This window comes from Chrysochloris asiatica, unplaced genomic scaffold (genome assembly GCF_000296735.1).
Source record: "Chrysochloris asiatica unplaced genomic scaffold, ChrAsi1.0 scaffold00179, whole genome shotgun sequence".
NCBI classification, from domain to species: domain Eukaryota; kingdom Metazoa; phylum Chordata; class Mammalia; order Afrosoricida; family Chrysochloridae; genus Chrysochloris; species Chrysochloris asiatica.
In genome coordinates, this window is record NW_006408697.1 from 4,037,701 (window position 1) to 4,050,347 (window position 12,647).

The 12,647-nt window shown below is 41.8% G+C and overlaps 1 protein-coding gene across 1 annotated transcript in view; it reads left to right on the top strand.

Moving 5' to 3' along the window:
- The first annotated feature begins 1,627 nt into the window (after nucleotides 1–1,627).
- LYST (lysosomal trafficking regulator) overlaps nucleotides 1,628–12,647 on the top strand; it is a 222,988-nt gene continuing 211,968 nt past the window's right edge. The window contains exons 1-2 of the mRNA XM_006872009.1: nucleotides 1,628–1,820; nucleotides 12,522–12,612. Coding sequence (XP_006872071.1) covers nucleotides 1,629–1,820; nucleotides 12,522–12,612 — 283 coding nt within the window. The 5' untranslated portion in view covers nucleotide 1,628. The remainder of the gene's footprint in view (nucleotides 1,821–12,521; nucleotides 12,613–12,647) is intronic.

The window sequence follows — 12,647 nt, forward strand, 5'->3', positions numbered from 1 at the left end:
CCGACTCAGCCTAACACCAACAACAAACAGCACTGTCAGCTGGACTGGCTCCTGGCCTGCTCACTGGTGGACTCAGTCAGAGTTATGTTCATCTCCTGCCCTCCAGCCAAGTGACATGTATTGTGGGCACTGCAAATATCCAGCTCCCACGTTCCTTGAGACTTTGTACATGTTGTCTGAAATTTTCTGCTAAACCCAATTGGTAAGATAAGAAAACATAACATCAGAACTTACGCATTAGAAGAACAGCCCAGGAATCCACTTTTAAGAAATGCTACATCAGGAATTGTCTTGGTGGCAAAAGGTGGGACTGTGTGGAGAAGTCTAAGTGATAAGAATTGTGTCCCTATTTAATTGGCAGCACTTTTTTCCTTTTTTCATGGTTGTTGCTGTGAAGTGCCATCTAGTCAGTTCTGATTCATAGTGACCCTCTATAGAGTTTTGTATCATTATATCAGTGAAAAATTAGCTGAAATATTTTAATAAACTTGGATAAATATGGGCTGGATATAAATCAGGTCTGGTAGCGTAGTGGTTACGAATCGGGCTGCGAACCTAAAGGTCAGCGGTTCGAAACTACCAGCTGCTCCGCGGGAGAAAGATGAGGCTTTCTACTCCCATAAGGATTTACACCCTCGGAAACCCTGTACAGGGTCGCTATGGGTCGGAACCGACTCGATGGCACGTAACAACAACAATAAATCAGGTTGTTCGATCTATTAAAGATTTTATTATTTATAACCTTATAAAAGAATCGATATATATAAAAGAGGTTATGCTGCATTCTGGGAGAATGGGTGATGCTTATATATATATTTTTTAGTTTTCTGTTTCCTTCTTACATTTAGTAATATTCAAAGTAATGGTATGTACTATAATAAAGAGGGGATGGTTAATTGTAACGACACCCAGAACTCTGATTGGAGTACAAGAGTGAGACTACTTGAAGGCAGGGTGGTATTAAGAATTTCCCATTTCTCCCTTTCTTGTTTAGCTGGTTCTCTTTGCATCCTGTTGGTTCATTGACTTAAGTCAGTTGAATGGGAAGCTTTTGTTTTTCACCTTCCTTAGCTGATGAGGTGTAGTGATTATAGATTCTATCAAGTGAAAACCAACTCTATTCTTAAAAGATCCATATGCCTGTTTTGAAACAGATGAACAAGAATAGAAGTAATGACTTTATTTTTATTCCACAATGAGGTTATTGAGGTTGGAAGTCAAGCTCTACCTTCACTGGTGCCACTTGCTGCATTTTCTTTGCAGAGGCATTTGCTTACCCTTTCTTGGTTATCCCTTAGCATTTCAAAGCCTGGGACTGGTTTCTGCCAGGGCAGGAATTATGTAAGGAGCTCCTGACTAGGTCAAATGTGTGAAAGCATTATAGGGTTAAGTACCTATGCCCAGTCATTTCTAGTCACTCTTCATTTAAAAACAGACAACAATAAAAACATACTTTAAAAATGTATATTAATCGTTGCAATGAAACAAAATATGACAGGATGAATATAAAACCGTTGTTCTCCCATGTGAATTGTCACTCAATTCACAACAAAAGCTTTTAAAAAAATGTACATTAAAATTTTTTCTTCAGTCTTGCTCTTTTCCAATCATTGTTTTCTAGCTTGGTCATGAGTACCAACAGTAACTCATTGGCACGTGAATTTCTGACCGATGTCAACCGGCTTTGCAATGCTGTGGTCCAGAGGACGGAGGCCAGGGAGGAAGAAGAGGAGGAGACACACATGGCAACCCTCGGACAGTACCTCATTCATGGTCGAGGATTTCTGCTGCTTACCAAGCTAAATTCTATCATTGATCAGGTAATGTTTTCATATCAAATAATTTTTGCCATCTGTTTTGTTGTATGAGGGGACTTCAAAAGCTTATGGAAAATGGAAATTAACGAGACTGGATTTTTACCATGAACTTTAAAAAAAATGTTGTAAGTTGGATAAAGGCTAATCTAGCAGATCGCCAGTTTTACATTTGGCAATTTGTGCACATTTTGCTTCATTTTATTTTTTTGTTTCCATTCTTCCTTTTTTTCCAACCCTCTGATCTTTGTCCTTGAGTAAATGTTCTCCTTTAATCTCAGATGGTTGATTATCCTAAGGTGTGTGTACCTCACACTAGTGAGATGTGTTCAGTTCTACTGTGAACTTTCTCAAGCCCATTAGAGTTCATAATTTCTGGGTCTGTTTCATACACACTCCTTCCTCTCACATCATTATCAAAGAAAAATAGCCCCATTTATTACATATTATCTATTTGAATATATTTCAAGATGTCCGAAATAGCTTTGAATTGTAAGTGCCCTTTCTTCTAAAATACTTTTAGATATACTCTGCTATTTAGTGTGAGATAACTATGATTATTAAGGAGCTCTGGTAGCGTAGTGGTTACGACTTGGGCTGTGAACCGCAAGGTCAGCAGTTCGAAACTACCAGCTGCTCCGCGGGAGAAAGATGAGGCTTTCTACTCCCATAAAGATTTACACCCTCGGAAACCCTGTACAGGGTCGCTATGAGTCGGTTCCGACTCCACGGCACATAACAACAACAACAACAACAACAACTATGATTATTAATGCAAATGTAGACTGTGGAATTGCACTTTCTATAAACATCAAGTGTTTTTTTTGGGGGGGGGAAGTGTAAATTACATTTAGGGAGCTTGCTTGAAATAATTTGGTGGAAAGCAGAGAATCCTTTGTTGTTGTTGTTAAATGCCATCGTTGTTACAATATCAGGTCCGCCATTTTAGGCTGTACCTTCTGGGTTTTTTCCTCTCCCCTCCCTTCAACTCCATTTTGTTATCTTAGGTTTCTGTTTCCCCACCCTAAGCTACAAGGCACGTAGTTTAAAGGGCAACATGGCTTTTGATAGGCCAGAGCTAAATCACCTTAGCAATGACCACTCCCTTCCTGTTGAACCTATATAAGACCACTCCCTTCCCATTGACTCTCTCTTCTCTTCTCTTCTCTCCATTCCTCCCCTCCCCTCCCCTCATCTCCCCTCCCCTTCCCTCCCCTCTCCTCTCCTCTCCTCTCTTTTGCCTCTTGCCTTCTCTCTCTGGCAGAGGTCACCTTCCTCTTCCTCACCCTGAATAAAAGTCTCTAGATGGGCCATCTGGTGTGCGGTGTGGTTGATGAGCAGCACCGGGTTGTTTTTTCCCTTTCAATCGTGTTGGTTCTGACTCATAGAAACCATGTATAGGGTTTTAGAGGAGCAGCTGGTGAGTTTGAACCAACGACCTTGTGGCTAGCAGTCCAGTGCTTATCCTACAGTGCCACACCAGAACTCTGAGAGAATCCTATAATGTAAACTAATAATTATTGACAATATGATATTTTGCTATTTCCTTATTAGAGAATTAATAGAATTTTGTTTGATGTTATTAAGTGCTGTCAAGTCAGTTCCAACTCATAACAACCCCTGTGTAGGGTTTTGAGGAGCGGGTAGTGACTTGCAGTTCAAACTGACCTTGTGGTCCAGTGCCACACAAGGACTCCAGTTATAACTACAGAGATGTTTTTATCCAGTTTCATTTTATAGATGAGAAAACTGAGATCCAGAAACATTAAGTGACTCAGACAAGATTAGCTTAAAGTCTAAATTTGGTTTATTTCCTTTTAGAAGCAAACATTTATTATATTAAAGAATGACTTTACAATCTGCTTTCAGGAATTAGTGACTATATTTAAATAATAATACTATAGCAAGCTTGAAAAGGTTACATGGTCTCTGTAGTACCAGTATGATAGATTTTTTTTTTTAACCCTTAAATAATCCTGGCTCTAGGTATAAGCTGCTTGTTGCTAAGTGCCATCGAGTCGGTTTCGACTCCTAGTGACACTATATAGGGCTTCTGAGGCTATATGTCTTTGTGGGAGTAGAATCTTTCTCCCAGATACATGTTCAACCATTATGAAATCCTTTCTCTTTGCTGTGACAGCATTGTGCCAGGTCAGCAGTTTGAATACAACAGCCAGTCTTCAGGAGAAAGATGGACACCCCACAGGACAATTCTCTTCTGTCCGGTAGGGTCAGAATGAATTGGAATTCGACTGAGTGGCTTGTGCTTTTTGAGTTTCCACTTTTTGAGTGATTTTAATTTTGAAATTTTGATGATTTACTATACTATCCTCATCATCTTACTATGCATTAGGAAACATAGTGTTTCTTCTTTTTGGTCATGAAATAACTTATAACATTAAATGCCTGAAATAGTTCAAGTTAGACTTTAATAATTTTAAAGTTTTTTATCCTCCTCTCCACTAACTTTTTGGAAATATCTTCATTATTGATAATAGGATTGGTAAATCTGGCTTTGGAGTGAAAATAAGTCCTGTTTTAAAAATCAGGCTTATTTATTGGCATTTAATTGTTTAAATAAACAAATGGAGAATTACTATTTACATCTTTAAGAGGAATTTCACTGAAGAGGATTTCATCGTTTATGATAGAACTCTTACCACTCAGAGCAAAGCTGCATGTTTCAGAAGGACCTTTAGCATCTTTATTTGTGCTACTCATGAAGAGTACTTCTTGGGGCCTCTGGAGAAAAGGCACTTTAAGCCCTTGCCCTTCCATTGCAGGGCATTTACTTTCTTAATAGATGTTTAATATAAAGAATCATACTATTTACATTTAATAAAATGCATAGATATTCAATGTATAGTTGGATGCAGTTTGACAAATGGATACACCTCTATACAATTCATTGTTAATAACATTTTCGATCACCCTGGAAACTTTTGTCATGTCTCTCTCCAGTCAGCCTCCTTTCACCTGCTGTAATACAACCATTGTTGGGATTCCTAGCCTCTTAGTTTAATTTTGGTGTCCTGCTGTGGCGTTGTAGGACAAGCACTTGGTGCGAAGTCAGTTTGAACGGCATTCAGCAAGGAGAAGGACAGGAGCCACACAGCAGTCACTGACCCATTGACGGGCTGGCTGAGTTGAGTCAGGCACATGTTGTCATGCTGCTGGTTTGGGAGCCGGTTATTTGCTTTTGTGCTGCGTGTTTGTGTTTTGTGCTCGTGTGCTGTGTCTGTGGTTCTCCAGTCTGCGGTTCTCTAGGGCTCGTGGCATTGTGCCCCCAGGTATTTTTCTCTTCTCCAGAACAGATGGCCCATGATTTGCCGTTTTCTAACCCTGCTTCTTGTCTGTTGAAGGGTAGGAACCCAGAGATCTCTTCATTTGGATCTATTTCTATCCCTTTTAGTCAAGCTGTTACTTGTTTTTAAAAAAAGTACAGCTTGCTTAAAAATGCTATATGTTTCTCCTAAAATCTTAATGGGGTTCACAGCAGGCCCCAAAGGCCGCATCTGTAATTGTTTTCAAGACAGACAGCTCTCTACTGTGGACTTGTCTGGCTTGAATGAACAAAGCCCTCAGGATTCTTAATCAGAGTTACATCTTGCTGACAGGGTCTCCGGGGTACCATCTTTAGTCTTCCCAACAGAGTGTATTGCAGTTTGTATAACACTTGGAGGGGGGTCAGTTGGGTGTGGGTGTGCTTTTGTGGGTTGGGACAAAGAGGACAGTGGGGCTGGCTGCCGAACTCTACAGCCTCCAGGCAAAATCCCAGCATCTAGAGGATTGTTGCCTGCCCCCTGCCCCCATTGGCCGGTTTTTGTATAGAGCTAAGAATAGTTTTGCATTTTTTACTTGTTTTGGAAAAACTAAAACCAAAAACAAGAAGATAGAGACTCTAAATGCCTCATGAAATCTAAAATATTTATTACCCAGCCCTTTACAGAAACGGTTTGCCTCACCCCTAGTCTAATCCAAGAACAAATGATAGCATATTGGTTTACATTACAGTGTAAATGACACAACTATCCTGAATATCAAAAGACATTTGATAATATTTATGTGTTCTTCACACAACCTAAAAACAATTAAGAATAGAGGGCTTCCTTTGTATGACAAAGAATAAAAGAACCAATAATATTTTTAAGAGGCAGCTCGACAATAGAACCAATGTAGTAATAACTCTTATTACTATTTCTTTGACTCATGTTTTATAAACATGCAGTAGAAGAGTAGAATGTAAGGTTGCTGTTGTTGGTAAGTGCTGTCTAGTCGGTTTTCACTCATAGAGACTGTACAGGGTTTCTGAGGCTATAAATTTTTGTAGAAACAAAAAGCTTTATCTTTCTCCTATGGAGTGGCTGGAGGGCTTCAACTGCTGACCTATGGTTTGCAGTCCAGTGCATATCCTCTACAACCACTGTGCTCCCAGAAAATAAAATCAATGAGTGTTAAACATGGGGTCCTGGTGTGGGGCTATACAACAAACACTGGACTGCTAACCAAAAGGTCAGTGGTTTACACCTACCAGCTGCTCCTTAGAAACTGTATACCAGGTCACTACTCAACAACAACATCAACAAATATGGGAAGAACCTTGATGTGGCACTGTAGGATAAGCAGTGGATTAGTAACTGCAAGGTCAGCAGTTCAAACCCACCAGTCACTCTTAGAAACCCGACACAGTTTTGCTATGAGTGGGAACTGAGTCGACAGCATACAACATGGGAAATATGGGAAGAATGGAAAACTAAAATACCATATTTTAATGTTGTTGTTAAGTGACGTCAAGTCGGTTCACACCCCTAGCGACCCTGTATAGGATTTCCAAGATGCATCTGGTGAGCTTGAACTGCCAACCCTGCAGATCACACTGACTTTGTAGTCTATCTAGCACATGAACCCACAGCGCCACACCAGAACAGAAAAAGCCAAGGCATCATTCAGAAACGATTAGAGACAATGCATTCTGCAAACTTTCAGAACTTACATTTAGTTTCCTTTAAATATATCTGTGCAGCAAGAAAATATAAGAAAAAGAGTCTGTTAGTATTATCAGTGTAGAACATTTCATCTATATGTGTATACACACACAGAGATATATTCAAAATCATTAGAAAATCCTAATAGAATAAATAAAGAACTTAAATAAAGGACACATACACAGCCAAAGCAAATCCAACCCATTGCCTTGGAGCCAATTTCAGTTTCTAGCATCCCTATAGAACAGAACTACCCCATAGGGTTCCCAAGGTTGGAAAGCTTTGTGTAAGTAGACTGCACCATCTTTGTCCCAGTGGAGTGGAAGGTAAATTCGAACCTCCAACCTTTTGGTTAGCAGCCAAGTGTTTAGCCACTGCTAAGGAGCTCTGGTAAAGAGCTCTGGTAGCGTAGTGGTTACGAATCGGGCTGCGAACCTTAAGGTCAGCAGTTCGAAACTACCAGCTGCTCCGCGGGAGAAAGATGAGGCTTTCTACTCCCGTAAGGATTTACACCCTCGGAAACCCTGTACAGGGTCGCTATGGGTCGGAACCGACTCGAAGGCACTTAACAACAACAACAACAAAGGAGCTCTGGTAGCGTAGTTGTTACGAATCTGGTTGTGAACCGCAAGGTCGGCAGTTCAAAACTACCAGCTGTTCCACGGGAGAAAAATGAGACTTTCTGCTCCCGTAAAGATTTACAACCTCGGAAACCCTGTACAGGGTCACTGTGGGTCGGAATTGACTCGACAGCACTTAGGAGTCCTGGTGTGGCGCTGTGGGTTAATGCACCAAACTGCAAAGCTGTTTGAACTGCGAGGTTGGTGGTTCAAGCTTAACCAGCTGCTCCTCGGAAACTCTACACAGGGTCGCTATGGGTCGGAACTGACTCAACGGCACTTCACAACAAAGGGAGATTAAATTTAACTGGCATGTCAAGATAACCGATTTAAGACAGTACCAACTAATAACTAATTAATTATCAGTTAATAACTGCGGTAGCTTCTTTTCACTTTCAGGATGGTGTTTTGAGTTTCTTAGCTTGCAGTCAGAGGTCTTTGAACGCCACTATCTAGTACTGTCTGCCTTAGCAGTGTCCTTGACATTGGTCTGGTTTCAGATCTGAGCCCTCACCTCTGGCTGGCTTGCCTTTTCTCTCTCATCCTGCCACCACGACCTCTACATGGCTGTGATAGACAATTAATGCAACATCCATTGTATATAATAGAGTTCTACAGAGGACAGTTCCAGGCAACTTAAAGGAGGCACGTAAAGCATGTTTCCTGAACTGAATTAAAAAGATAACCACCTGAAAGAGAGAGATTGCACTGGCTGTTATTCATAGCTATGGAAAATTTTAAGAGATGTAACATTATTTTCCTTGCAGAAGGGGAGGCATAAAAATACAATTATTAAATGATTGATAGTGACTAATTTCTCGACTTTGGACTGTCTAAGAAGAGCCTCTGGAGTGAATCTGTTTGTGACATCTATAGATGGACCTTACTGCTTCGATGTCCTGAGGCCATCCCTCCACCCCCTACCCCTTGGATACTGTGACCATCGTATTTACTCAGAACCTTAGAAGATAAATCTCGAACTTGGTTTGAAACAAGTTCTAGTTTTTTAGGATTCCCACATGCGATGACTTCCAAAAAGCTGGAATTGCCTATGTGGTTTCTTTAGCATTAGACACTACCTTGAATCTGGGAGTATAAGATAACCTTATAAAGTCATCATTCCAGAAAGTTGGAGAGGGCTGTCCTAATAAGAATCATGTTGGAGATGATGGTGATGTTGTGTGAAACAGAGAACTGCTCCCCCACTTTTGTACTGGGCAGAGGTGAGGCTAGGTGTATTCTTTTCAGGACTGCAATTACACCAGTTGTTGTTAAGTGCCGTCAAGTCGGTTCAGACCCATAGCGACCCTGTATAGGGTTTCAGAGGAACAGCTAGTGAGCTTGAACTGCCAGCCATACAGTTCAAATGGTGTTGCAGTCTGGTGCATTAACCCACAGCGCCACACCACAGGGCACACAAAATAAAGTCATGCCCAAGGTTTCCAAGAAGATGTCTTCTTGGTGCAGCGGGGAATAGGCATGACTGGAAGGCAATGCAGACGTCCTGAGGCTGTGAACAGGAGCATGAGTTTGTCACGGAGGAAAGGCTCACAGGAGAGATGTTGCCCTGAAGGCAGTGTGGGTGCCCTTAGGAAGCACGAGGGGGGAGCGACGCCCCAGACCATGGCGTCTTAAGATCTGTGTATCCAAGTACCTACAGATCTTATGATCTGTGTATCCAAGTACCTACTAAAAATCTTTCTACGTTTTCATATCCTTAATATGCCTAAGGAGTCCTTGTGTGGCGCTGTGGGATCCACACTGGACTGCTAGCCACAAGGTTGGCAGTTCAAATCCATCAGCTGCTCCTAAACTCTATGCAAGGTTGCTATGAGTCAGAACTGACTTGACGTCACTTAACAACAACAACAACAACAGTGTCCCTGCATCTGACAGGGACTGCTCCCTTTCCACCCCTTGCAGTTTGGGCCTCTCTACAGTGTCTAGCGTGTTATTTCTACTGGTGTCACCATTACCCCTACCCAGTAACTGGTGTCAGTGATTCAACTTGATTTGTCACTAAGCCTTTGACCATCCATGTCTAAGTATCCATCTAGGTCTAGCTCTCTAGCCCAAGTCCTACCTTCACATTTCTAACTGATAATGACCCTTTCTATTCTGAACTCCTAAGGAGCGCTGGTAGCGTAGTGGCTACAAATCGGGCTGTGAACTGCAAGGTCAGCAGTTCGAAACTCCCAGCTGTTCCACGGGAGAAACATGAGGCTTTCTGCTCGCATAAAGATTTACAGCCTTGAAAACCCTGTACAGGGTCGCTATGAGTCAGAACTGACTCCACGGCACATCGCCACCACCACCACCATTCTGAACTTCTAAACGAAGTGCCTGTACAACAGAGGCTACATACTCACGCCCCATCCCTTGGGTGGTTTGCTGTGTGTGTGTGTATGTATTTTATGTACACAATGAGAGGACCTTCTCCAGAGCTTGGGTCATAGCCTCCATAAAGGCTAAGACAGTGATTTCTGTGAGCACAGTGTGCAGCCAGTCAGTATTTATGGATTACTTTCACTAACAAGACCGTCTCTCTCTCTTTAATATATACAAGTGTGAGTCAAAAATTATTTGTACTGTAGTTATATGAAAACACCCATTCATGTCCATGACTACTGACAACACGGAACGTGCACAGGAAATGAGTCTGTCAGATAGACGTGTGACAGTGGACTCTGTGGCAAAGCATTTGCAAATCAGCCATGGCTCTGCTTATGAAGCAATCCCAGCAGACTTGGGTTTTCAAAAGTCTGTGCAAGATGGGAACCAAAACAACTCACAGAAGAGCATAGACAGAAGCATTTGGACATCTGCAAATAGAATTTGGACCAATACTCGAAGGAAGGTAAAAGTTTCTTTTTGAAAATCGAGACATGCGTTCTCCCAGGAGCCATCAAGGCAAATGGTCAGGTCTCTTCAGGGCAAACACCCTTTTAAGACTAACACTCAAGGAGAATACATGAGCAGGCATGTGGGCTTGCTGCTGACCACATTGGGGGAAAACAGTGATGAAGTTGTGAGCTAAATCCAACCACATTCAATAGACTCCTGTTAACCTGGATTGAGACCTGGTTGGTCAGCAGTATGACAAGGCCGGGGGACTCCTGGGCCCAGGGACATGGCCACAGAGGATCAGAGTGGAATGTGAAGCTTCCAGCTGATAGGAAGTGAGGGGAGATGCACAAGAACACCCATACTTGCACATAGTACCCACTTGACCTGGCTTCAATGACTGGATGATCAGAACTCAATTAGAGGAAGAAAGAAGATGGAAAAAAGAGTAATCCACTACAATTTGATGAATTTGACCTATGCTTGTGGACGCAGTAGGGGAAAAGAGGGAACAAATCTTTACAGTGAGGATTATTCCCACCCCCTTGGTACACAGGTTCAACAGATAGGCTACTTAGACACTGGCGACCCAAAATGAGGGGGCTACAAAGGCAAGAAGTGACTGGTTTACAAGCTTTCATGAGGGAACCTAGTTCCAGAGGGTGCGGGGAAAGGTAGAATCTCCACTGAGTGGTTTCCAACCTGTCTGGATGGGGCTGATGAAAGGAGATGGGGATAGGACTTGGTGTTCAGTAGTGAATGATTGCTATCAGCACTGACTGTGAGGGTCGGAAAGGTAAAGGTAGAGGTTTTGTAACAAAAGGAAGGGATTGGTTGATTTCACAGTCCAGGAGCAGCAGTCCCTGGGACCATCAAAGGAGAAGAACGGAGTACTGGACCCTATCTGGCGAAGCAGTGATGGCCAGAGATGGAGGCAGAGATGATAACTTGGAGAGATGGAGTGGCTGGGGACTCTAGACTCAGGGAGGGAGAGGGCTCTGTGGTTATGGTCAGGGGGCAGGCTTGCAGGGTGTACCCTTTGGTTATTTGATGATGCACGCAAGAGATTGTAGTCATTGCAATGAAAGAAACAAGAAAGGATGAATGTAAAGCTAATGTTCTCTTATGTAAATCATCACCTAATTCACAATAAAAACTTTGAAAAAAAAAATTGAGACATGGAGTCAACACTACAAGCCTGAGAGTAAAATGACAGAGTATGGAATGGAGACATCCTTAATTGCCAACCAAAAAGAAGTTAAAAAGTCAACTATCAGCTGGAAAATTGACGGTTACAGTTTTCTGGGATTTTCAAGGGCCAGTATTGTAACCCTATCAGGAGAAAGGTTCAGTAATCACGAGTGCTCACTACAGTGACATACTCACTGAAGAGCTGAAGCCTAAACTTCGGATAAAATGCAGAGCACTACTATGCAAGGACTTTGTGGTCTTGTGTGACAGTGCACGTCTAAACACGTCTGCCCACACTTAGACATTCTGCAAAAACTTCATTTTGAGGCTAAAACATCCTCCCTCTAGTCCTGATCTTGCTCCATTGACTTTTACCTGTCTGGTCCCCTGAAAGCAGCCCTTTCAGTTCAGAGATTCCCCTCTGATGGAGAAGTGAAGACAGTGGTGCATTCATGGCTCTCAGCTCAGCCTAAGACATTTTAAAATGAGAGAATGTGAAAGTTTGTTGACAGATGGACAAAGTGTATGGAAAAGTTAATGAGATGATGTTGAAACTGATGTATTTATCTTTTCTAAAAGTTGATGAAAGTAAATTCTATAGCCAGAGTGAGGATAATTTTTAACTTTACTCAATAATTCAATTTCTGTTTTAAAAACTGTGTTCTCTGAGTTTCATCTTTAACTGCATGAAGACTTTTTTTTTTTTTCTAGCAACTTGATGCGATTTTGCTGATTAATAGAGCTTAACTTTTCATTTTTACTTAGAGAGTTTATTCCTTTATAGGTGAGGAATTCTTTCAATGTGCGTGGTACTAATAATGGCTATTTTTGGAAATATCAGCGAGAACATGCCAAATGCCATCAACTACTCAGACATTCTTTTGTCACTGAAAAGGTTTATAAGTTGAAACGTGTCACAGCTTGAGTTGGATTTAAGATGGGTTCGTTTGATTCTTAGCTTTTCAGATATAACCATTGAAGAACAAGAGTTTTTGGTTCAACTTAAGACAAGAAGTTCGGAATTGGTGTGCCTCATGGTCTCAGGGCATGTCTTGTTTCTCACACAGGCATTAACCTGTAGAGGAGAACTGCTTACCCTCCTCCTTTCACTCCTCCCAGTGGTGTGGAGGATTCCTGTTCAAGAAGAGAAGGCAGCAGGTAGGTTTCTGTCCTATAACCGATCACTTGCTTTA